Source organism: Rana temporaria, chromosome 1, assembly GCF_905171775.1.
Source record: "Rana temporaria chromosome 1, aRanTem1.1, whole genome shotgun sequence".
Taxonomy (NCBI): Eukaryota; Metazoa; Chordata; class Amphibia; order Anura; family Ranidae; genus Rana; species Rana temporaria.
In genome coordinates, this window is record NC_053489.1 from 468,225,588 (window position 1) to 468,252,186 (window position 26,599).

The following is a 26,599-nucleotide window of genomic DNA, read 5'->3' on the forward strand; positions in this document are numbered from 1 at the left end:
GCTGGACGTGCCTTTGCCAGAGTGATTCACAGTGGCATACACTGTGAATGCTGCAAACCCCAAGAGGGGGCACAAATCTGGTGAGTGCGGTCCATATAGGAGCACAGATTGGATTGGATCACTGTGTGAAGCATAGAACTAGACGTTCACAACAGCATGAAGCACTTTTTCTAATTTTTTTTTTTATTTATTTAATTCATTCATAATTATTGGCACTTAATAAATGTTTTCTTTGTCATTTCTCACACCTTTGTAGTGGATATCGCTAGCCCTTGTAGCACAAGGATTTTATTAAGGTGCACTATTTTATTATATTTTTTTTGGATCACTTGGAACTGCGTTTTTATTGCAGCTGCTCAAGCAATTTATTTAATCTATTTTCACTTAATCGCATTGCTATTTACACACACATTTTGGATATCACCAGCATTTTCCTTTACTTTCCGTACTAGGATTTCAAAATGAGGTTTTATTAAAATGCACCAATTTACCTGTATTTGATTATATGTCACTGCGTTTTTCACTATTAAGTACAGGCGCCTGCAACACTATTTACCACATCAGCACTGCATTTTAAAAGCTAGCGCCATTCCTACTTCCATCCTCTCTCAAATCATTATCTCACCTAGGTGACATAAATCAGGTAGGGGCAGCTGCTCAAATTAATTAATTAAGGGCGTAAAAACTTTATACTCACTCACAGGCAATATTTGGTCCTATTGCGCGGATTCATTTTTCACTTTAATGCTGGACACTGACTTTTTTGCTACAAAATGAAGGGACCTCGGGTTCCTGCCTATAAACAGGCTTTTTGCTCAAGAATCTGACTAAGGCTGGCCATACATGTTCAATCCTCTTGTACAATTTGCCTTTAGATTTACCAAAAAACATATAATATGAGGTAAAAACTAAACAACTTAGGCAGGCCCTTGAACTACTGTACAAATTGACCAAAAAAAAAGCATAAAAAGTTGCAAAATGCAAATCGCAGCAAAATCTTGTGTGCAAAAACGCACCGCAGAAAGGGATCAAAAGCAAACTGCATAGGTATGAACTGAGCCTTATGCATGTATTGATTTTCAGACGAGAATATTCATACGAAAATCTTTGTACGGAAGAAAAAAATTGGGTTTTCTTCCATCCCCAAAATCGGATCTTTGCGGAGGCGGGTGATTACGGGTGTCAGCGGATGTTTATCGGCTGACACCTGCAATCACATAGGAACCAATGTATGTCCCGTTTTCATCCGCAAACGGATGGATGAAAATGCGGACATACGATCCGCACATGTGAAAGGGGCCTTACTCTCTGGGCCCAGGCTACTACTGGGTGGGGAGCGGAGGAAGATCACTCAGCCAGGGAATGCAAGGAGATAGGCAGGCAGGCGGCTGGCCGGGACTTGAGCCAAGGCAGAAGAACATGTGAGTGGAGATGAATGGGCATGCGCCCGAAACTGAAGAAATATTCCCTCCGCTCCGACCAGCACATGATCATCAGAAAGGGGCACAGATAATGGAAAAAAATACACCCCCCTAAGCTAAATTCTGCACTGACTGTCTTTGAAATTGCCCCAGCCCCTGTTCAAATCCAATCCGGGAACAAAACCAGGGACAGACTTGGTACGGGGACAGTGTCCCCAATCCGGATGTCTGGTCACCCTATTGTAAAGGTTCGTCTTTTATTTTCTAAATTGGTTCCTTTAACGACTAGAGAGCCGCGCTATAGACGAAAGACGTCCACAGCGCGGCTCTCAACTGCCGGGTGGACTTTCTCTGGACGTCCTTTTATGTGCATTCGTGCAGCGGGGAAACACTGTGCCCGGCGCATCGCTGAGATACCGATGCGCGTGCCTGGCGGCCGCAATGTCCGCCAGGTACCCGCGATCGGCGGTGACAGAGCAAGGACGTGGAGCTCTGTGTGTAAACACAGAGCTCCACGTCCTGTCAGGGAGAGAGGAGACCGATGCTGTGTCCCTTGTACATAGGGACACAGCATTGGTATCCTCCCCCAGTCAGTCCCCCTCCACACACAGTTAGAACACACCCAGGGAATACATTTAAGCCCTTCCTCACCCCCTAGTGTTAACCCCTTCCCTGCCAGTCACATTTATACAGTAATTAGTGCATTTTTATAGCACTGATCGCTGTATAAATGTGAATGGTCCCAAAATTGTGTCAAAAGTGTCCGATATGCCCGTCCCAATATCGCAGGCCTGACAAAAAAAAATGGCAGATCGCCACCATTACTAGTAAAAAAATAAAAAATAAATCTATCCCCTATTTTGTAGGCGCTATAAATTTTGCACAAACCAATCAATATACGCTTATTGCGATTTTTTTTAACAAAAATATGTAGAAGAATACGTATTGGTCTAAACCGAGGAAAAAAATATAAAAATAAAAATGGGATATTATTATAACAAAAAGTAAAAAATATTTTTTTTTTTTTTTAAATTTTCTGTCTTTTTTTGTTTATAGTGCAAAAAATAAAAATCGCAGAGGTGATCAAATACCACCAAAAGAAAGCTCTATTTGTGGGAAAATGATAAATGATAAAAATATAATTTGGGTACAGTGTTGTATGACCGTGCAATTGTCATTCAAAATGCGTCAACGCTGAAAGCTGAAAATTGGTCTGGGCACGGAGGGGGTTTAAGTGCCCAGTAATGAAGTGGTTAAGCTAGTGCATTGTTGGTTCACTTACCCTTTCCTTCGATTTCCCTTCTAAATGTTTTTTTTCTTTGTTTGAATTTCTCACTTCCTGTTTCTCTTCAGTAAGCTTTCCACCATCATCTGAGCGGTGGAAAGTCATTTAGAACGGCTTACTGAACACCTTACTGAGGAGGAACAGGAAGTGAGAAATTCAGACAAAGAAAACAAAGAAAAAAAACATTGAGAAGGGAAATTGAAGGTAAAGGTAAGTGAACCAGCAATGCACTAGCTTAAAGGAACCTATTTAGAAAATAAAAAACAAACCTTTACAACCCCTTTAACTAAATTATACACCACACTTTTTTAAAGGTTATTATCCAATTAATTAAAACAATAAACGGCCAACTAATCGATTATAAAAATAATCGTTAGTTGCAGCCCTAGAAGAAATGTCCTCCTCCTCCATTCATAGAGCACTCTTCATTGCTGGAAGCTATAGTACAGCTTCTATAAATGAAGGAGGGATGCGACCAGGGCCAGCATAGTCAGCACTCTTGACGGGTACCTATGACAGGTCCTGCGGTTCGTATTAACCCCTGCAGAACTGAAAGACTACAGCTTCCTCGCAGCTAGGGGAGGGGAGCAGAGGACAAAAGATGTCAATTAAGATTTCAACTAAGAGAGGCGTCACCAAGACATAAGACATTTCTCATTCAATATAAGTACAGTCCCCTTGTGCTGATTTAAAACCCAACTCCAGGCAAGGAAAAAAAACGATCCCTTGCAGTGGGGCTGTGCCCATACTCAAGGGTTAATAGCTTATTTTGGCTAAGGGAGGGGAGAAACAGTTTTACTTACCTGATCCTCTGCTCCCCAGGTAGATGGCGCTCCCCCATGCTCCAGTGGTGAACTATCCTTTGGCATCATCACGTCCAATGCAGGCCTATGGTCTTCAGGACCTGGCGCTGAGGATTGGGTAAGTAAAACTTTTTTTTTTCCCCTAGACAAAAATGTTTGTAGTATTAAATAGTACACGTTGTATAAAGATGTACACAGAACAAAAAATGAGAGACAGTGGGGGCTATGAACACGTACAGCCGTGGCGTCTGTTTTCTCACCAGTGGGACCCTTTGTGGTGGGCACCAGTTTGTTTGGGTTGTTGAGCACATCGCCTCATAAAATTAAGTGGATTGTTAAGGAATTTAGCTTTTCTCTGTATTCAATGGAACACTTGTGATTTGATCTATGGTTCTGAATTTACTATTTGTGAATTTAGTTCACTACTTGTTATACTTTAGAAATCCATTTTGAGCACTGTGTTCATAATTTAACCACTTAAGGACCGAGCCTGTTCAGACTCGTGGAATGGCGTCAAACTTTTACATTAAAAAATCTCCGTAGGCAACGTTTAAAAAATTGTACATGTTGCATGTTTTGAGTTACAGAGGAGGTCTAGGGCTACAATTATTGCTCTTGCTCTAACGATCGTGGCGACACCTCACATGTGTGGTTTGAACACAGTTTTCATATGTGGGCGCTGCTCAAGTATGTGTTTTCTTCTGTGCGCGAGCTCGTCGGGACGAGGCCCTTTGAAAAAAAAAAGGAATTATTTTATTTTTTACACTGTTTTAAAAAAAATAAAAATAATGGATCACTTTTATTCCTATTACAAGGAATTTAAACATCCCTTTTAAGAGACAAAAGCATGACAGGTCCTCTTAAATATGAGATCTGTGGTCAAAAAGACTTCAGATCTCATATTTAGACTAAAATGCAATAAAAAATAAATAAAAGGTTGTCATTTGATAAAATGACAACAAAAAATGCCCTTTAAAAGGGCGGAAGTGACGTTTTGATGTTGTTTCCGCCCTGCTATGGTATGGAGATGGGTGGAGGCCATCTTGCCCTCACTTGTATCCATACTCAGCAGGAGACAGGACCTTATTGCCTCTGCCGCTACCGACGGCTCCGGTAAGCGGTGGGGAGAGTGGCGGGAGTGGGGGCCCCCTCTCCTGCCGCCGATAACGCTGATTTAGTGGCGAATCTAAACAAAGGGTCGGTTTACTGTCCTTCAGGCTTTAGGGGGGCTGGACTGCGGCCATCCGTAGTACAAAACGTTCCCAGTGTCAAGGGGATTAAACAATCCCTCATCATTGATGTCAGTGGGAGGAAATGTGCCCCATTGTTGGTGCCAGTGGGAGGGATCGTGTCCCATCATTGGTGTCATTGGGCCCCTTTGTCAATGTTATTGGGAGTAATTGTGTACAAAACGTCCCAGCATCAAGGGGAGTAAACAATCCCTCATCATTGGTGTCAGTGGGAGGAAATGTGCCCTGTCATTGGCCCCATTGTTGGTGCCATTGGGAGGAATCATGCCCCATCATTGGTGTCATTGGGCCCCTTTGTCAATGTTATTGGGAGTAATTGTGTACAAAACTTCCCAGCGTCAAGGGGAGTAAACAATCCCTCATCATTGGTGTCAGTAGGAGGAAATGTGCCCTGTCATTGGCCCCATTGTTGGTGCCATTGGGAGGAATCATGCCCCATCATTGGTGTCATTGGGCCCTTTTGTCAATGCCATTGGGAGTAATTGTGTACAAAACGTCCCAGCGTCAAGGGGAGTAAACAATCCATCATTGGTGTCATTCTGAGAAATTGTGCCCCATCATTGGTGTCATTGGGTCTCATTCTGAGGAACTGTATCCCATTATTTGTGTCATTGGGAGAAATTGTGCCCTTCATCGTTGTTGGTGAATAAAATCGCACCCCAAATGCCGGGTAAAAGCAAGCAAAGGGCTGCATCTGGCCCCCGGGCCGCAGTTTGGAGGCCACTGATTTAAAGGAATAGTGTATAGATTTTTCCTGGCTGTACACAAACCCCTGCGCCTCACAGAATTCATGCTCCTTTTTTACACTCTGCATCCCTCTAAGATGCTGTCAACGAGACCTTATTTTGTGACCCTGACGTTTTCTCTATTAACACGTACAGCTTTATAGTCTCGTTTTTATTTTAATCCAAAATAGGGGTTGGCCGTGGAAACAAGGGCAGCCTATAAATATGCTTTTGTTCGTGAAAGCGTCCTGATAATTACTTAGGAACTTGTTTTGTTCTTATGTAATACTCTCAGTGTGTGAGTAATGGGATGGGCCTGGGTGACTTCCTGGTTTGTGTTGTAGGTCTGAGTTTCGCAGTGCCTGCTTAATTTGCAGGTGGTGTTTGTGACTAATAGCAGGAATCTCTAGAACACACTGCATGAGCATTTGGATATATGACATAGGTCTGATGGAAGATATGAAAACATGACCTACCGGGCACACAGGGCGAGCTGGAAGGAAGAGGAGTTTGAGGAGTTAAGGGTTGACTATGAGGACCAACCAGATGGAAATGACCTGGAGTCACTGGGGTAATGTACAGCAATCTCTGTTCAGTACCTTTTTTTTATTATTACATTCTATGTCATTGCTTTCCCAGATCACTCTGATTTAGCACAGCCTTTTCATCAAGGATATCCTGAAAAAAACATACATAAATATACAATAAATGTAAATTATCTAAGCCACAGCCCGTGGCACTACAAGTAGAAGATTGCACTTCTAAGCCAAGTTTTGAGAGTTGCCAAAAAGCCAGATACAGTCGACACGTGATGTTGTTTACATTCTTCTGGGCTCTTTTACACAAGCATCGCCCTCTGAAAAGTTAGCAGTAGTGGGTTGCTCTTCAGAGGGCCATATACAGGCAGCTGGAAGCTACACATTCTCGTCTCCACTTGTTTTAACTTTTCCCGCAGACACATGGTTGCAGGGCATTTGTGGCACAGCCCCCTTCACTTGAATGTAACGTGTTCAGCGGCGGTGATGGGGGGTAAAAAATATTCCCACGGTCTGTACACAACCTCCTCCAGTCCTTGTAGGATTAAGGGAGGGTGCCACAACCGCCTGTTTTTACTTCTCCGCAACTGCAAGTGTAAAGCCGGCCATAGATAGATTAAATCTCAGGTGGTTCAGAAAGGACCGGCCGAGATTCGATCCATCTATGGGCAGGTTGGTTGTATCGAAGTTGGTCCATCGATTTACTCAAGTACAATAGTCTGTTGGATTTTTTTTCATGCAATCACCAGCAGTGACCATTGTGTTCTGTCAGCAGGAAAGGCTGCCCGACGGGAGAACACAATAGCTCTGAGGTAGTGAGGGATTCCCCCATCAACAGTCAGTCATCAAGCTTATTTTTTCTTTTCTTCAATACCTGGTGGAAGGAAAGAAAATTGCATCATCTATGGGCTGCTTAACCACTTGCTTACTGTGCACATATACCCCCTTCTTGCCCAGGAAAAATGTCAGCTTTCGGCACTGCGTCGCTTTAACTGACAATTGCGCGGTCGTGCGACGTGGCTCCCAAACAAAATTGACGTCCTTTTTTTCCCACAAATAGAGCTTTCTTTTGGTTGTATTTGATCACCTGTGTGGTTTATATTTTTTGTGCTATAAACAAAAAAAGAGCATCAATTTGGGAAAAAAAACACTATTTTTTACTTTTTGCTATAATAAATATCCCATTTAAAAAAAATGTCAGTTCAGGCCGATACGTAATCTTCTACATATTTTTGGTTAAAAAAAAAAGCGTATAGTGACTGGTTTGCGCAAAAGTTATAGCGCCTACAAAATAGGGGACATAATTATGATTTTTTTTTTCTACTAGGAATGGCGGCGATCTGCGATTTTTATTGGGACTGTGACATTATAGCGGACACATCGAACACTTTTGACACATTTTTGGGACCATTCACATTTATACAGTGAACAGTGCTATAAAAATGCACCGATTGTATTAATGTGACTGGCAGGGAAGGGGTTAACACTAGGGGGCGAGGAAGGGGTTAAATGTGTAGCCTAGTGAGTGATTCAAACTGTAGGGGGAGGGGACTGACTGGGGAGGTGACCGATCTGTGTCCCTATGTACAAGGGACACAGCATCAGTCTCCTCTCCCTGACAGGACGTGGATCTCTGTGTTTACAGAGATCCACGGTCCTGCTCAGTTACTGGGCAATCGCGGGGTGCCGGGCGGCCATCGCCGGGCATGCGCATTGTGTTCCCAGTAACGCAGCGGGTGTGCGCGCACGCCCCCTAGTGGCTTTAAAAGACGAGGACATCATATGACGTCCTGTCAGAACAATTGAGCTTCTATGCCGGTAGCTGAGTGGTTAAGGCTTGGTTTTACATATATGCAAATTTGAATGCCTTTTAAACTGCATCCAATTCACATAACATGTAAATCAGACCAACTTTCAATGGAGCCGGTTCACACATGTGCGGGGCCGCTGCGGTTTTAAAAATTCACTTTTGGGTCCAGTTCAGATGTGATCTCAGGTAAACATTTGCATCTGAATCACACCAGAACCAGTGAACAGAACAGTAACAGTCTGCCGCACTGAAACTGCGACCGCATATGTGTGAACCCAGTTTAAGGCCCCTTTCACACTATCGCAACTTCAAAATTGCGCGATTTTACTGCGGTTTCAGGGAATGCCTGTGTAACTCGCATCAGGGTCAGACCAAAGTAGTACAGGGACTACTTTGAAGTTGGTGCGACTTGAAGTCACACAGATATGAATGGTACTCATTGGAAATCATGGGGTATGACTTGTCATGCGACTGCAGTCACAAGTCGCACAATTGTGAAAGGGGCCTTAGCCTTACACTTCTAATTGGGGATGTAGTAATGAAACTACCTTTAAACATCCAGCAACAGTTGAACAGTACAGGATTCGTCCTATGTAAATTCTTAGGCTTGGTTCACATTGCTGCAACATCATGGGATCCAACTTGTGGGGCCCCAAGTCGCATGACATGTCAAATTCAAGGTTTCCCAAGGAGAACCATCTTAACTGATATTACACAAGTCGCTTCAACTTTAGAAATGGTTCCTGCACTACTTTGGTCCTACTTGGGTGCAATTTCAGCAATTTGTACAGGCTACTAAATAGCATCCAAGTCGCAGCGCAAAGTCGCACAACTTTCCCGTCGCAGCAGTGTGAACCGAGCCTCATACAGTAGGAAGGAAAAATTCAGCGTGTACATATGTATACAGGCTTGTCAAGTGCAACAGCTTTTATATTTAAAGTATAGCTAAAACCAAAACTGTTTTCATCTTTCATGGAAAGCGTAGGGAAGAGATAAAACCCCTGCAAAGTCTCTTTTGGCCATTTGTGTCCCATTGATAAGTTTTTCTTCACTCTCCTGTAGATGCAGCAGGAAGTGAAAAGAAATCACTCTAATGCCGCGTACACACGATCATTTTTCGGCATAAAAAAAAACGTTGTTTTTAAAAAAGCGTCATTTAAAATGATCGTGTGTGTGGGCTGCACAAATTTTTTTTCGAACATGCTGCATTTTTTAACTTTGTTTTAAAAAATTTTGTTTTTCGGATAGTAAAAAATTATCGTGTGTGGCTAAAACGACGTTTTAAACCCGCGCATGCTCAGAAGCAAGTTACGAGACGGGAGCGCTCGTTCTGGTAAAACTACCGTTCATAATGGAGTAAGCACATTCATCACGCTGTAACAGACAGAAAAGCGCGAATCGTCTTTTACTAACAAGGAATCAGCTAAAGCAGCCCAAAGGCGAATAGAACTTCCCCTTCAGAGTGCCGTCGTACGTGTTGTACGTCACCGCGCTTTGTTCATCATTTTTTTTAAAACGATGGTGTGTGGGCAACGTCGTTTTTAAGAATGAAGTTGGAAAAAAGTTGTTTTTTGGACATGCTGAAAAACGACGTTTTCTTTCATGCCGAAAAATTATCGTGTGTACGCGGCATAAAGGTGAGTGAAATGCCTGAATAGTTGTCACCAAAACATAACACTAAAGGCATTAGTGGAGTTTCCTGTCCTGTGACAACTCAAAATGTTGGAATTTCCTAGCGTTCAGCCCCGGTGACAGTGGTCACGGGACAATTAGAGAGGTTAAATCTTCCTAGCCAAGGTTTATATCCCTCAGAACATTTATTTTTATGAAATATACTTTATTCACTTCTGATGGTTTAATGACTATAAAAATGTTTGTGCACCTTTTAGCTCGGCATCTGCGATTTATAATGCTGGGATGAGACAGGTTTTTTGTTTGTTTGTTTTTTTTTGTTTTTTTTTGTTTCTTTTTGTGTGTTACTTGTGGCAGTTGAAGAAAAACAATTCTGTAATTCATGACTAGATGACATTTTTTAATACTTATTTCTTTAAGCCTTAACACAAGGATATAGATTATTTTCTGCCACGTAACTGTCATTTGCAAATCTAATTATAAATAACAGTCACATTTAAAAAAAAGGAACCTTACACTGGTGTGTTTCCTAAACTGAACCTATTGATTCATTCTCATTTTTGTAAATATTTTATTCTATCTTTTCATGTGACAACACTAAAATGACACTTTGCTACAATGTAAAGTAGTGAGTGTACAGCTTGTATAACAGTGTCAATTTTCTGTCTCCTTAAAATAACCCAACATACAACCATTAACCACTTCAGCCCCATAAGATTTTACCCCCTTCCTGACCAGAGCACTTTTTAGAATTTGCTAATATTGCTAATATGAATCACTGCGTCTCTGACAAATGCACGGTCATGTCATGCTGTCCCCAAACAAAATTTGCGTCCTTTTTTTTTTTTAACCACAATTAGAGCTTTCTTTTGGTGGTATTTGATCACCTCCTGCGGTTTCTATTTTTTGCGCTATAAACAAAAAAATAGCGTCAATTTAAAAAAAAAAAAAAAATGTCTTCATCAGTTTAGGCCAATTTATATTCTTCTACATATTTTTGGTAAAAATAAGCATATATTGATTGGTTTGCACAAAAATTATAGCGTCTACAAACTATGGGAAAGATTTATGGCATTTTTATTATTTTTACTAGTAATGGCGGTGAGCTGCGTTTTTTTTTTTTTTTTTTTTTTTTTTTTACTTTTATTTTTTTTGCGGTATTGCGACGGACAGATCGGACACTTTTGACACATTTTTGGGACCATTGACATTTATACAGCGATCGGTACTATAAAAAGGCACTGATTACTGTGTAAATGTCACTGGTAGGGAAGGGGTTAACACTAGGGGGCGATCAAGGGGTTAAATGCGTGTTCTAACTGTATGGGGGGATAGGAGTGACTAGGTGAGGAGACTTATTATTGTTCCTACGTAGTAGGAACAAACGATAGGTCTCCTCTCCCCTGACAGAACAGGGATTTGTATGTTAACATACAAATACCTGTGCTGGCTCTCGTGCACGCAATCGCGCGTGGCCGGTGGCAATCACCAGCCACCCGCATCGGGTCTCCCACCGTGCAGCGGGCGCGTGCCCTCTGGCGGCTCTAAAAGGGAAGGACGTATCCATATTCGGTTTTGCCCAGGATAGCCATTGTGCCACAGTATATCTGCGTGAGGCGGTCGGGAACCAGTTAATGTCTAAACCCCTGGCAACAAAAGTGAAAATGTGCAAATTGAGCCTAATTAGTAATTTTCCTCTCTGGTCCACAGCACACTACTTAGGAGCACTTACTTCACTGTCCAAATTTAGTCTCCTGTCACACCATCAGCACATGACTAGGCCTCACTCTGAACAAGTCCCAGTGTCTTTACTTGATGGCTCTTTGCAGGCCGGGGTCTGCAGTACCCCTCTGTGGTAGCAACTGATTTGATTGAGAAGAATACATGTACTTGATGGACTACTGATCCCAGCAAGTCTGATTTGCAAATCCTGGCTGCAGCGATTTGACACAACTCCCACAGTCTCTCCCTCTGGCTCTACATATAGCTCCCCTGGCATGTCTCTTCCAGAGTTTTCCATTTACCAACACCTGTCCTGGATCCTTCCTGAATGACTTTACCCTGGACATGCGGACCAACTGTCTCCTCCAGCTCCTGTTCCAGAACACTTCTCCATGACCGTATAGGGAGAGACGCCCGAGCTCCCTGCCTAAGGTACACCCCCCCCCCCCCCAGAAAGGGGTTTGCCTCAGACACGACAGTCTCACATGGGTCTTCAAACTACGGCCCTCCAGTTGTTCAGGAACTACAATTCCCATCATGCCTAGTCATGTCTGTGAATGTCAGTGTGTTACAATGCCTCATGGGATGTGTAGTTCTACAACAGCTGGAGGGCCGTAGTTTGAGGATCCCTGGTCTAACACTCCATCATCCAGGTAACCCAGCTGCCAACTCCTCCCACAGCAGGCTGACTATGGGTATATGTAGGAGGCCCGCCCCCTGCCAATCCTAGTTGGGGATTGGTCAGGGTTCCCACATGCACCCCATGTCACTCCAGCTCTCTGCCCTGCCCCTTTTTCCAGAATCTTCTCCCTGGAAACACCCAGGAGCTGAGGCACATGTCAGTCACCTACTGCTATACTAAACCCCTCCCCTGCCCCCAGATCAAAACAAACAGGAGTAGCTCACAGCATAGGCCTGCTTAAATTTACCTGTGCTGGCAGCTTACACAAAAAAAACACACCCAGCACCTACCTAACTACCTATGGTAGAGGGTGCTATATATATATTTACCAAAAGTATTGGGACACCTGTCTTTACACGCACATGAACTTTAATGGCATCCCAGTCTTGGTTCGTAGGGTTCAATATTGAGTTGGCCCATCCTTTGCAGCTATAACAGCTTCAACTCTTCTGGGAAGGCTGTCCACAAGGTTTAGGAGTGTGTCTATGGGAATGTTTCATATATAGGAACTATCTTCTGCTTATAACTCAAGCACAAGGAGAACAGTAGCTTTACATCCACTTTTTGAATAAAGCGTTTCATATGTAAAACATTCATAAAGTTCAATATTTGATTTGTATCAGAAATACTACATTTTGGCAGTAGATGGCATTGCAGGTAATGCCTAGAATTATGGCTTCTGAAACCAGCATAATATGGGTGACTGTACACAAAGGGTTTTGAGGCATTGGCTCTGTTAGAAAAAAATCCCCTTCATGAATTTCCCTTCATTGTGGTTCACAAAGGAAAAAGGCTCTGCGAAAAATGGTAATTCTCAAGTAGCAAAGATTACCACAGTCAGGCCCACCGGATACTTTACAATCTGACTGTACTATCAACTTTAGATCTTCCAAAACTTTGCAATATGAGGCCCTACCCAAACTACCCAATCAAACTTGCAATATTGTGTGTATGGTGAGCTTAAAGTAGTTTTAAACCTCAGACACAAAATATGAACAAAGAATAGCCCTCTATAGTGTGTCTCAATTAAGAGCACCAAGTGTCATTTCTTTCTGCTGCTTCCGTTCTCTTGTTATCAGCATGAATCACTTCTGACAAGTTTTCCTGACACCAAGAGAAAAAAAGGTGACAGAGGAGGGATCTCTAGCTGATTGACAGCCTCAGCTCTGTTCCGCTGTGCTATGTGATGGGGGTTTGTCCCTTCTCTCCAATCAGCTCTTAGAGCTCTCCTCACTGAGCTCTGCAGAGTGCAACTTCAAGTAATACTAAAGACTTGTTTTTCTTAGTTTTTTTTTCCTGTAAAGGGATAGGGGAGGGGGTGGAGAGGGTAACAAGATTTAGAAAGAGAGGAAAATGAGAAGTATTGCGAAACCAGGATAAAGGAGAAGGGGGGGGGGGTTGATGGGGTCTCTATCCATCGCTCTCTCAACTCTTTGATATAGTCTAATTAAGCAGTAGAGATGAAATGTAATATCCTGTAACGTAATTCTTGAAATAAACAAAGAATTAAAAAAATAAATAAAAATAACTAACATGTTATTCTTACCTGCTCTGTACAGTGGATTTGCACAGAGCAGCCTGTATTGTCCTCTTCCCTGGTCCCTCTTCGGCTCTCCTGGCTCCTCCCTCCTGTTGAGTGCCCCCACAGCAAGCAGCTTGCTATGGGGGCATCCGAACCAAGCCACAGCTCCCTGTGTCCAAGGAGCTGTGGCCCAGACCCCACCCCCTTTCTCTCCTTATTGGCTGAGTGACTTTGACAGCAGCAGGAGCAAATGGCGCTGAGGAGGGGAGTCCTGGGCAGCTGAGACACTCCTACAACATCGCTGGAAGGATTGGTTTTATCTCTGTGAGTCCTCTGAGGACAGTCACTTCACTGGGTTTACAGCCACTTTAATTTTGTCAAAGAGCCAGGTGTATTTGATAACCAGAAACAACAAATCAGTAAAATACATTTCTTGGCTTGGCCATAAATGGTCAAACCCTGCCCTTATCAGGGAATCCAATGTGACCTGTGGGCAATTAACAAGCTATTTAGGGGTAACCCTAGGAGGTACTAATAGGCATTGGCAGCATATATTATCACTCAAAGCAATACAGGCATAGCAGGAGAGGGGCACATTTCTTTTCCTCAGCCATTGTTCTTTTGGGAAAATTTTAAAAAAAAACATGCATGCTGAACTGTACTGTAGTGTATTATGTTTTAAAAAAGAATGTCCATTTTTTTTTTCTACATATCGGTAAGTTGGGAGGCCCATAGAAGTCAACACATCAAAACAGACCTGTGTTTTGATGTCTTGACAACAGGTATTAACCACTTCAATACAGGGCTTTTATACCCACCTCCATACCGGGCCTATTCTGGTACTTCTCTCCTACATGTACAAACCATCATTCTTTTGCTAGAAAATTACTCAGAACCCCTAAACGTTATATATGTTTTTTTACTAGACACCCTAAGGAATAAAATGGCTGTCATTACAACTTTTTATCTTGCACGGTATTTGCGCAATCATTTTTCAAACGCCTTTTTTTTTTTAAATGGTTTCATGAATTAACAAAACAGTAAAGTTAGTCCAATTTTTTTGTAAAATATGAAAGATGATGTTACGCCGAGTAAATAGATACCTAACATGTCATGCTTTAAAATTGCACACACTCATGGAATGGCGCCAAACTTCGTTACTTAAAAATCTCCATAGGCGATGCTTTGAAAAATTTTACAGGTTACCAGTTTAGAGTTACAGAGAAGGTCTAGTGCTAGAATTGTTGCACATGCTCTAACGCATACGGCGATACCTCACGTGTGGTTTGAATGATGTTTACATACGTAAGCGGGACTTGCGTGTGCGTTCGCTTCTGAGCGCGAGCTACCTGGGACAGGGGCTTTTTTTTTTTTGTATCGCTTTTATACCTATTACAAGGAATGTAAACATCCCTTGTAATAGGAATAGTGAGTGACAGGTCCTCTTTAAGGAGAGATGCGGGGTCAATAAGACCCCACATCTCTCCTCCAGGCTGGAACGCATAAGATCGTGAAAAAAAATTCACAGACCTAATGCTTACTAGCCGCAATTGCGGCTTTGTTTACTTACGGTACCCGGGCGTGACGTCATCACATTGTGCCCGGGCCTCCGACGGTCATAGAGATGACTGGTGACCATCTGGTCACCAGTCATCTCTATGCTTCCTATCTGGCGCAGGGCGATCCTTTCTCCGGGCCCCCGATGGCACGGGGGAGCCCGGAAAAGCACTTGATAGCGCACGGGAGGGGGGGGATGTCCCCTCCCGCCGCCTATAAGAACGATCAAGCGGCGGAGGATAGCCGCCGGAACACAATGATATCTGAATGATGCCTCTAGTTGCAGGTATCATTCAGATATCACCGCACAAAGTTCAGGACGTCATATGACGTCCACCCAGGATAGGAGATCCCCTTTGTGGATGTCATATGACGGTGTGCGGTATTGAAGTGGTTAAGAAGCCCGGGTCAATGGCCAATGACTCTATCCACATCAAATCCTAAAGTGAAAAATGGATTGAAAACGAGTGTCAATGCATGTCAAAAATCAGGTGGGTGCACAAAGGAAACGCATGTTCACACATGACAATGCACCTGCCTCACCCAACAAATGTACACGCATAGTTCTAAGGCAGGTCATAGATTATGCCATGCTATTTCCTTTCCACCATGGGTGTGTGGGTAGGTTCAGCATGGTGCAGTGACATAAAACAGAGTTCAGGTGCAGAGAATATATTGTAATTGAAGTTCCGCAATACACAACAAGCCCGGTGGAAAGGCAACTCGACCGGGAGCACTCACAGGATGTAACAGCGATGTGTAGTAGTAGTAGTAGGTCTCAGGTGTGCCAACAGTGTCTGTCTCGACGAGCCGAATGTAGCCTGGCTGGTCCGTAACCAAGTGGGGAGGCTTCCAGGTAGGACAGAGTGTCCCTGCACTTTTCTCCACTCCTCTGGAATCTTTCCTTGATGCTAAGCATTGTCCCTGACAGACGAGTGACCTGTCCCTACTCTAGCCACACGCAAATTGCATGCCAAGACCGGGTGCCACGGTCTTAAATAGACTCTGCCTGGCCCAAGATGGCCACAAGTCACATGGGGCACATGGAAGCCCCATGTGACCCAGGAAAGCATAGAGGAACTAGGTTCCTCTTGACAACTGCGCAATTGTCAGTTAAAGCGACGCAGTGCCAAATTGTAAAAAGTGCTCTGGTCAGAAAGGGGGTAAAATCTTCTGGGGCTGAAGTGGTTAAAGCGCCACCTATGGTGATTTTTGGGAACCATCGTTTTTGGCGATTATCGCTGGCGCACGCAGTTTTAAGACATGGAATGTTTGGGATCTATGCAACCTCATCTTTTATATTGTAAACATGGGTATTATGGTGTGTTTTTTGCACGAAAATAAATTTTATTATATTCTATGTGGAAATTTGTGTTTAATAAACAGTTGCACAAATATTATCTGACATAAAAATTTGCAACGTCACCTTTTTTTTCTACATGGCCTCTGCTTTCCGAAAATATATAATGTTCTGGGGTTTAGTCCATTTTATTGCTACACATTTTTACATGAATGCAACAAACAAAAAAAAATGCTCTGGAGGCAAACTGGGTACTGGGAAGAGTTTCTCTTCTTCCTTTTTTTTTTTTTTTAAGAATGATTGTGCTTAGGTTTGTAAATGCCATATATGTTAGGACTCTTGCTTGCAGCACAGTAATTAAAGCATACCTTTTGGTTGGGCACAGGAACTATGTTTTGTATACACAACGAGTAAGCTCAAGTCTTCAGCCTCCTCCAGTGTAAGCCCAGTTTTGCCACACTGACAATTCTCCACTGCCCAAGTCACCTGGTTATTCTCCTTTTGGATGCCTATGACTGATCTATGCCTTGAATTCTCATGATCTGTAGTTACTTGATACAGTCATTTGTTTTCCCCATACCCACCAATTACTGGTTTGAAGTTTTTTTTACAACCCTTCTGCATCCCTCATCTCTGGCTCTTCTAGTCCAGTTTATTGCCTCTTGATATAACTCACAACTGCATTTTCTGTAGTAAGAGGATCTTCACCCTAGGGAGAAAAAGATAAATGTCACCAGCTACAAATACTGTCATTGCCGACTTTTATTAAAAGAACACTTGCCTGTCCAGAGATCCAGCTCTGTCCTTACCCAGGACAGTTCTTCGCCTGTCTTCGATTCTTGGCGCCAGTATGTTTACTGTGGGAAGCCGGCTGTGACTCTTTGCGGTATCAGACTGCACATGCGCGAGCGGAAGTGGGAACGAGTCAAAACGAGGTTCCCACTTGCCCCCCCAAAACTATTAAATGTGGTAGAGGAGGGAGGGAAGGACATCAAATGGAACTTCCATTATATGGTGAAGTATCATTTAGAAAATAAATGTAAATGCCAGTGGGGTAAGGAAGATTCCTCTTGTGAAGTCTATGACGGGAGGGCCATTCTAATGCCCTGTACACACGACCAGTTTTTCTGACATGCCAAAACCCAACGTTTTCCCGACCTGATTCCTCTCAAGCCTGCCTTGCATACACACATTCAGTCAGAAAAAAAGCGCTCGACCAAATCGCGGTGAAGTCCAACACGTACAACGGCACTATAAAGGGGAAGTTCCATTCAGATGGCGCCACCCTTTGGTGATCCTCGTGTTAGTAAAAGTTTGGTGAGAGACGATTCGCTTTTCAGCCTTGGGCTTTTCAGTCCGTTACAGCGTGAAGAATGTGCTATCTCCATTACGAATGCTAGTTTTACCAGAACGAGCGCTCCCGTCTCATACTTGATTGTGAGCATGCACTTTTTTTACCCCTCGGAAAAGCCTACACACAAGCGGTTTTTATGACGAGAAAAAGACTGACGGGGAAACACGACTAGAAATAATAGAGCAGATTCTAATTTTTTTGCAGGCAGTTTTCTCGTCGGGAAAACTGCTATGGAGCATACACACGACCGGTTTTCCAGACCAATCTAAAAAAAATAAAAAATCTCGTCAGGAAAACCGCTCGTGTGCAAAAGAAATAGGGGATGGAGATAAGTACTTTTGGTTTTTATCAGGTATAAGAAGTACAGTAAGTCATTCAATACACCAAGAGCTTGTCATCTTGTTTGTATCTACAATTTTTATATTTATCTTTGGGTGTACCAGCCCTTTAAACATACTGTCTGTTTTATATTTCATTGCTGCATGATGTATATGGAAAATGTTGCATTAAGGCCTAGTATCTCTTCCTACTACCAACGTCTCCAATTTGACGTGCTGCTCCAGAATTCACTCTCTGTTCCTTTCCTATCAATTGTCCCAGATGTCTGTTCCTATATTCTTTCAACTTTCTTATAGTACTTCTTCTCTCTCCAGCCTTGTCATAGATCAGAGGAAGTGACCATCTTATCTAGCCACAACATACTTCCTGTCAAAGATGTCATTGATGTTGCAAATAGCCTCAGTAATCGGGAGAAATGCATGACTAATTTTATATTTGCATGATTGTTATCTACATGTGTCTCAATGAGTAGAAAGATTTTATTTCAAGCATTTTTGATTCTTAATTTTTTTTTTGGGGGGGGGGGGGGTTTAAGTTCAAAAACTGAAGCATCAACTAATAGTGTGTGTAGAATTTACACTAATTGCATCGCATTGCATGTCAGCTTCTCCGTTTTTTAGAACACAGATTTATTGCAGTTTTTATCTTTTACAGAGACATGCTCTTTGGACAGCCTTCCGCATATATATCTTTTGATTAAGTGAAACTCTGCTCTAGATATAAACTGTGTAATATTGTTTAACAGACACCACTTGGAGAGTCGCACTCAAGAATATCTGAATACAAGATACTAAAAAATATGTATAGTTTAGGGTTGTCCCGATACCACTTTTTTAGGACCGAGTACAAGTACTGATACTTTTTTTCCAAGTACTCGCCGATACTTTTTTTTAAATGTGTCCCCAAATGCAGCCATGTCCCCCCCACAGATGCAGCCATGTCCCCCCCACAGATGCAGCCATGTCCCCCCCACAGATGCAGCCATGTCCCCCACATATGCAGCCATGTCCCCCATATATATATATATATATATATATATATATATATATATATATATATATATATATATATATATATATATATATATATATATATATATATATATATGTAGTATCGGATCTGGCATCGGGGGAATTTGCGGGAGTACAAGTACTCCCGCAAATGCTCAGTATCGGTCCCGATACTGGTATCGGGACAACCCTAATATGCACTACCCCTTTAAAAGTGCAACGACAAAAACATCACTACAAACAATCAAATCTCGTCTAAACCATGTAATATAGTGAAAATATAAATACAATTAAATGAGTCATATCCGTAAAAATTATAATAGAAATTACAACGCAAAAAGTTCAATAATTGTTCTGTGTAATGAATATTTACACGTGCCAACTTCATTGATACACCACTGATACAAATTCAGGCCTCTTACCAGAAGCACAGGACCTCCCATATATTGAGATCATTAGTGCATATGCATCATCACTGAAAATACGACTAGCAAATGACCACACTGAAACCAGTGGTCACCTACGCAAGGATGTCAATTGTGGACCATAAGAAGGAAAAAGCATGGCACATAGCAAAACCCAGTACAAAATTGTGATATATTGATCTAGAATTCAATGTGCGCTCACAAGTGAAAAAATATCAAGAGCATGAAAAGACTTAGTCCCACGGGCATGATGACATTAACCTACTAAGCCCTGCCTAAAGCCTCCGACGACATTGCCTTATGATGAAATGTATCAGGTGGAGCTTAGCATGATGATGTCATCACCTCCAGGGTGACTGAGCGGCACTGTATTTCTATGCTGTTGATATAAAATCCATGAGTGAAGAAATATCAATAAATCACACTTTTCTACATGCTGTTTATGAGTCCTAAGATCAATAAACTTCCCATGAAGGATATAAGTGTGTTTTTTTTTTCTTCTGCTACTTAATGTTTATAGAATATGTAGGTAAAGTCGAAGGTCACCTGATTACTATCACCATGGGGCAATGCCTATGTGCAATCATGGCCGAATCTAGGGGGGTTCTAGACCCCAGGATTCCAGTTTTACTCTCACACTGAACAGGCTAGATCTAGCCCTGTGTACAACAACATAAAAATATTATATAAGTAGTGCTCTGGCAATCATGGAAGACAAACTATGCAGCTTATTTGGTACTTAATGGGCTGGGATGAGCCCTGCTAGCAGTGTACCTGCTTCCCACAGCTGGACTGCATTGGCTGAGGATTCTGGTTTTGGAGCAGCAGACCGTTCCCTCATTTAACCTTGGCTTGAGTTTCGGCTCTAGTCCCTATTCCATATCTCCTGTTCCATTTGTGCCCGGTGACACAGGAGTTGGCGTCTCATCTTAGCAGCACCAGTGCCCAGTTGGATTTGTTTCTAATTCGTATGTGTATTTCTTTGCTTCACTATACTTGGGGATAGCACATTCTGGAGTATGCTGGCTGCCAAGCCAGTATTTTTCCCCCCGTATGTAAAAGCGTTCTCTCCTTTATTTTCTCTGTCATATGCAGTATGTTATAATATAAGAATCCATTTCACCTATTTAAAGGGGGGGTTCACCCGAAAAAAAAGAAAATTAGATTGAGGCTAATTTTACTAAGCATAATCAGTGTTTTGTTTTTTAAATCAATGCAGTACATACCGTTTTAGAGATAGATGTTCTCCGCCGCTTCCGGGTATGATCTTCGGGACTGGGCGTTCCTATTTGATTGACAGCCTTCCGACCGTCGCATACAGCGCGTCACGAGTTGCCGAAAGAAGCCGAACGTCGCTGCGGCTCTATACGGCGCCTGCGCACCGACGTTCGGCTACTTTCGGCAACTCGTGACGTGCTGTATGCGACGGTCGGAAGGCTGTCAATCAAAAAGGAACGCCCAGTCCCGCAGACCATACCCGGAAGCCGCAGAGAACATCTATCTCTAAAACGGTATGTACTGCATTGATTTAAAACAAAAACACCCGATTGTGCTTCCCACAATTAGCCTCAATCTAATGTTAAACATTTGTTTTTCGGGTGAACCCCCGCTTTAATGCAAGTAACATAGCTGATCATATTGATGACCATCATCAACCCCCACTAAGTCTACTTGCCATTCAACCCCTTTTGCACGGCAATTATATCACTGGAATGATGCAAGTAAATGTAGTCTTTACCTAATTTCTGACTAACTCTAATTTGTCAAAGAACAAAAGACTGGTTAAAGATTTCCAACAATTTTTCAACATTCAGAAATGCTTAGTATGATAGACTGCAGACTTGTTGTAATGCTTGCCGTTATCAAGCTCTTTGCAAGGATCCTATGTTTATTTCCACTCCTATATAAACAAGTGCCTCAAATCCTCTACATGGGCTTAAAACCGCTAATGGTTTAACAACTTCAGACAAATGTAACTAATAGTCAGTTCACATTAACCTAGCCTTCACTGTTCCACCAGTGTATCTTATTGGTGAAAATTTACATCATCGTTTTTAATTATTTATTTTCAATATAATGTGTCAGCAACATTGTTGCTTGACTTTGACAATATGGGCATGGGGAAAAATATGTAAAAAATATAAGTAGTTCACCTAATATGGGTTATTTGAAAGGGTCATTCCGACCTATTGTGATATTTTGATTATTGGTAGAGCCTGGTGGGTTAAAGGGATTGTAAAGGTTTGTTTTTTATTTTCTAAGTAGGTTCCTTTAACCACTTCGTTACCGGGCCTATTTTGGCACTTTTCTCCTTTATGTAAAAATCGCACGCGAGCGACCGGAAAAGTAATTTTGATTTTATTTTTTTATTTTTTACTTCATTTTTTTTTTTTTTTACACTTTTTAAAAAAAAAAAAAAATTTTGATCACTTTTACTCCCATTACAAGGAATGTAAACATCCCTTGTAATAGGAATCAGTGTGACAGGTCCTCTTTATGGAGAGATGTGGGGTCAATAAAGACCCCACATCTCTCCTGCAGGCTTACAAGCATGACATCTGTGAAAAAAAATCACCGATTACATGCCGACAGTCGCGATGGCGGCTTTGTTTACTTCCGGGTACCGGGCGTGACGTCATAACGGTCATAGAGATGACTGTGACCGTCTGGTCACCAGTCATCTCTATGCTTCACCAACGAGCACCAACGAGCACCGGATGGCGGCGGGAGGGTGGGCGTCCCCTCCCGCTGCCTAAAAGAACGATCGAGCGGCGGAACCTCTTTGATCTTTCTTTTGGTGCACAGAATCGCCGGCGATATCTGAATGATGCCTGCAGCTGCAGGCATCATTCAGATATCACCGCACAAAGCCGAGGACGTCCTTGGGTCTGAAGTGGTTAGGCTAGTGCATTGTTGGTTCACTAACCTTTTCCTTCCATTTCCCTTCTAAATGTTTTTTTTCTTTGTCTGAATTTCTCACTTCCTGTTCCTCAGTAAACTTGCCCCCATAATCTGAAACCGTTCTGGCTGGGGGTTAGTCAGTGTGTTTGCCCCCTCCCTTGGGACTACATCCCTGCGGGGAGATGCTGTGTGGAGGCGCAGGGATGTAGTCCCAAGGGTGGGGGTGAGCACGCTGACTAACCCCCAGCCAGAACAGTTTGGATGATGGGGCAAAGCTTACCGAGGAGGAACAGGAAGTGAAAAATTCAGACAAAGGGGGGAAAAAATTTTTTTAGAAGGGAAATCGAAGGAAAAGGTAAGTGAACCAACAGTGCACTAGCTTAAAGGAACCTATTTAGAAAATAAAAAAACAAACCTTTACAACCCCTTTAAGTCAACACCTGGCTTCTTTTATGTCTCGCATTCTCTAACCATGAGATAGCCCTGCCATAATTCCTTTCCACCTTTTGGGTGTTCCCAACAGCATGTACATGTTCAGCTTTTCCTACTGTATCCAGTATAAAATGCATAAACACAACCATTTTTTTTTTTTTTTTATCAAAAATACTGCGCTAAGATAGATTAATCAACAACAATAAACAGCAGCTAAAAAGTGAGATACACACAAATAGAAACACGCTGCGCTAAAACACGTATGCAAATCATAAAAAGTGAATATATGAAAGAAAAAATGACAACAAGTCCATAAGCGAGGGATAGGTGTGTCTATGAAGCCCCATATATCTTAAATTAGTCCATAAATCACTAGAGTGAGTCTGGGCAGTCTGAATAAACACCAAGACAGACTTCTGCAGACTTCTGCACCTCCACCACATAGATTTCATCCAAGCTTACCAGAAAGCACTAGCTTGCTTTCTGGTAAGCTTGAAATCTATGTGGTGAAGGTGCACAAGTCTGTCTTGCTGTTTATTTAGACCGCCCAGACTCACTCTCTGGTGGTTTATGGACGAATTCAAGATATATGGTGCTTCATATACACACCTATCCCTCGCTTATGGACTTGTCATTTTTTTTTGTGTTTTTTGTTTTTGTTTTTTTTTTTTGCTTTTTATGATTTTCATACATGTGTTTTAGTGCAGCTTTATTACTTTTTACAAAAAAAAGAAGACAGAACCCCCTCTTAATGCCCACAGCACATGAACAGACCTGGGAACCTAAAGAAGTACAGACAAAGCTTGTTCGGCTGTACTTCTCTTGTTGATCACAGGAGTGCAGTTTGTTCTGCACTCCTGTGACCTATTTTCAGCAGACAGCTGAAATCCGCTGTCTGACGTCACAGAGCCGGTCCAGGTTCAGGCAAGATTGTGACTATATGGTTGGGAATCCGCCCACATGCCTGGACCTGCATCCAGCTCAGCCTCTCGGTGAGCTGCTGAGAGTCTGAGCTGCCCACTCCGCCCTCTCTACAGACCAGCACTCCAGTGAGCGGTGGGGATGGGGTAGAGCTGAGAGCTGATGACTGACAGTCGCCAGCTCTCTGCTCAGGGAGCCTTGAGAACTTAGGGATCACTGATGTTTGATCGCTTGGTTCTCAGTGTCAGAGGCGGCGGGACACAGATGTTGGAGGCGGCGGGGGAAAGCATCAGACCAATGCTGCATCCAGCTAGGTAAGCATAAATCTGCCCAAAAAAATGTATTTCACATACTTCTCTTTTAAGTGGAGGTATCTCAATGATGGCATCATGTAACAAAACTGTAATTTTATATTTGGAATGGCAGACCTGAATGTTTTAGTGACATCATATGTGAACAAAGCAGGAATTCGTGACATCACTAAAGGCTTATTTCGTACATAAAAAGAGGAAAAGGGGAAACCTGATTTGCAGCTGTAAAATGTATCAAAGAAATATCCAATTTATAGTGGAAGGAGATTTCATCCTTTCTTACCCTGAAGATGGACGACAAACCATGGACTATTTTGGAAAATAAAGATATCATCATTTAGCATCACTTTGGAGCGAAGATTTTCTCCATATTCCTAGCTTGTCCGTAAGGAATAAGCTAAATTCACTAATATAAAAAAAGCTAAGGGCACATACTACACCTGCTATTCTCAACTATACTATCTCTTTATAGTCTAAACATGTTTTAATTAGGTATAATATTGTCCATCAAGCACCTATGGTTATTGAAAACCTCATGCCCATTAGATAACTCTTTGGTATCATGTTATACATACAGCATGGGGTACATACACCATGTGATACAGTATAGTTGTAGAGTCCAGCGCAGATTAACTTTTGAAATGTAAAAATAGCTTCAGCAGATTGTTTCCTCGTAGCTTCTATTTTCAGCTAACAAAAGCGTGAGTCTATGCAGGTTCAGAGTGTTCCACAGCTTGGCCAATAACGTGACATGTATGATCCTAGTGATTTACTGATATTTCCACGTTCTTCCAGTGCAAGCATCCTAAACTTTGATGATTAAAGTCCGGCCAAAAACACCATACAATTTTCTTATTTAATTTTTTTTTTTTAGATTTACCTTTCAACTATGTAGTAGAAGGGCCTGCCTGATTGCATACAAATCTAAAGGAAAGTTGCACAAGAAAATTTTATAATGTATGGCCAGTCTAATGCCCTGTACACACGACCGGTTTTCCTGACATGCCAAAACCCGACGTTTTTCCCAACATGATTCCTCCCAAGCCTGCCTTGCATACACACGTTTAGTCAAAAAAACGCTTGACCAAAGCGTGGTGACGTCCAACACGTACGACAGCACTATAAAGGGGACGTGCCATTCAAATGGGCTGCTTTTGCTGATCCTCGTGTTAGTAAAAGTTTGGTGAGAGACGATTCGCGCTTTTCAGTCTTCCTGCTTTTCAGTCCGTTACAGCGTGACGAATGTGATATCTCCATGCGCATTTTTTTTCCCCTCAAAAAAAGCATACACACGAGCGGTTTTCGCAATGGGAAAAAATAGAGCGAATTTTTTTTTTTCGGGCAGTTTTCCCATGCTATGGAGCATACACACAACCGGTTTTCCCGTCCAATCTAAAAAATGGCACACACAGGTCGTGTGTACTAGGCATAAAACTCTGAAAGTCACCAGTACAGCCAACTTTCATAATTCTGTATGATAAATATTTTCCCTGGGTTCACACTAGTGCTGCTGCATGATCATGCATTTTTCCTTGTGGTTTTGTAGCAAGTTTTTCATGCTTTAAGAATTTTTTGTAGGAGGAGACTAGTAATTAAACACAAAAGCGCACTATGCTTCATACATTTTGTCATGTGTGTCCATTAGTGTAGGTGGCAAAAAACACACTATGCTGCATCAGAGGCACCTTCAGCTTTTCAAAAATTGCACTGCACTATGTTACACTAATGTGAATAAACACCATAGAGAATAATGTGACTTTAATTGTCATGCATTACAGTGGGACGGAAGAAACAGGAAAAATCGCCCTAGTGTGGACAGGGCCTTGGGGAGCACATAATCGCAACACATTATGGTCTCATTCACAGGGGCGTACTGATTCCTACACCCATAGCAGGATAAAGAGGTGTTCATCTGCTGACTTCCATCACCTAATCGTGTGCAAAGCTCAGATACTGTTTTGCTTCTATTTTCCTTGCACGTGATTAAACATATTTGCAAAATTAAATTTTCGCTACATTCATTGGATTGGATTGGAATAAATACTTATAGAGCGCCGAATGCGAGTTGTGAAACTCGCGTTAAGCAAAGAGAAAATTCCCTTGCAAAGTGAACAGCCTATTTATTTTAGTAAATCAACCCAGGTGCTCAACCCTCCTCCTTTTTCATGGGCCTAGGACCAGCATACAGAATGTGTTAAAACCAGGGCTCGAGTCCTGCAGGAACGAATGGGAGCGGCGTTCCTGCACTTTTTCCACAGTAGGAACGCCGTTACAGTTAGCAGCCGCATCCTGCAGGACTGCGAGCTGTGGCAGGCAGTGTGGGTGTGCGGGAAGGGGAAGGCGTCCGTGCCAACGGGGGGAGGTCTGCCCCGGATGCCACACATTGGGGGGCGGGTGTCATCCCTCGCGCCCATCCTTCCCTCCCTAGGTCCTCCTCCTCCAGTGGCTGCTTGTTACAGCAGCGGCTGGAAGAGGAGGACAGAGGGAGGAAACCTTGGGGCAGGAGGAGCCCCACATATTGGAGCCTGCATAGAAACATAGTGCAGAAGGGGCCCCAAGTTATTGCAACTTGTTTTAGAAATTCCCTGCAAGGTAACCATTATCGCACATTGTGGTGTTGTTTGTTTTTTTTTTTTTTTTTGTTTGTTTTTTTGTTTAAAT

The 26,599-nt window shown here is 42.4% G+C and overlaps 1 protein-coding gene across 2 annotated transcripts in view; it reads left to right on the forward strand.

The window, feature by feature from the left end:
* The first annotated feature begins 3,490 nt into the window (after positions 1–3,490).
* The window catches only part of DAPP1 (dual adaptor of phosphotyrosine and 3-phosphoinositides 1), a 149,488-nt gene continuing 126,379 nt past the window's right edge, over positions 3,491–26,599 (forward strand). The window contains exon 1 of one of the 2 annotated variants that reach the window (XM_040328508.1): positions 3,491–3,627. In XM_040328508.1, the coding sequence (XP_040184442.1) occupies positions 3,533–3,627 (95 nt within the window). In that variant the 5' untranslated portion in view covers positions 3,491–3,532. Of the gene's footprint in view, positions 3,628–5,786; positions 6,056–26,599 lie in introns of those variants that run through there. The other variant, XM_040328501.1, reaches the window with a different exon arrangement.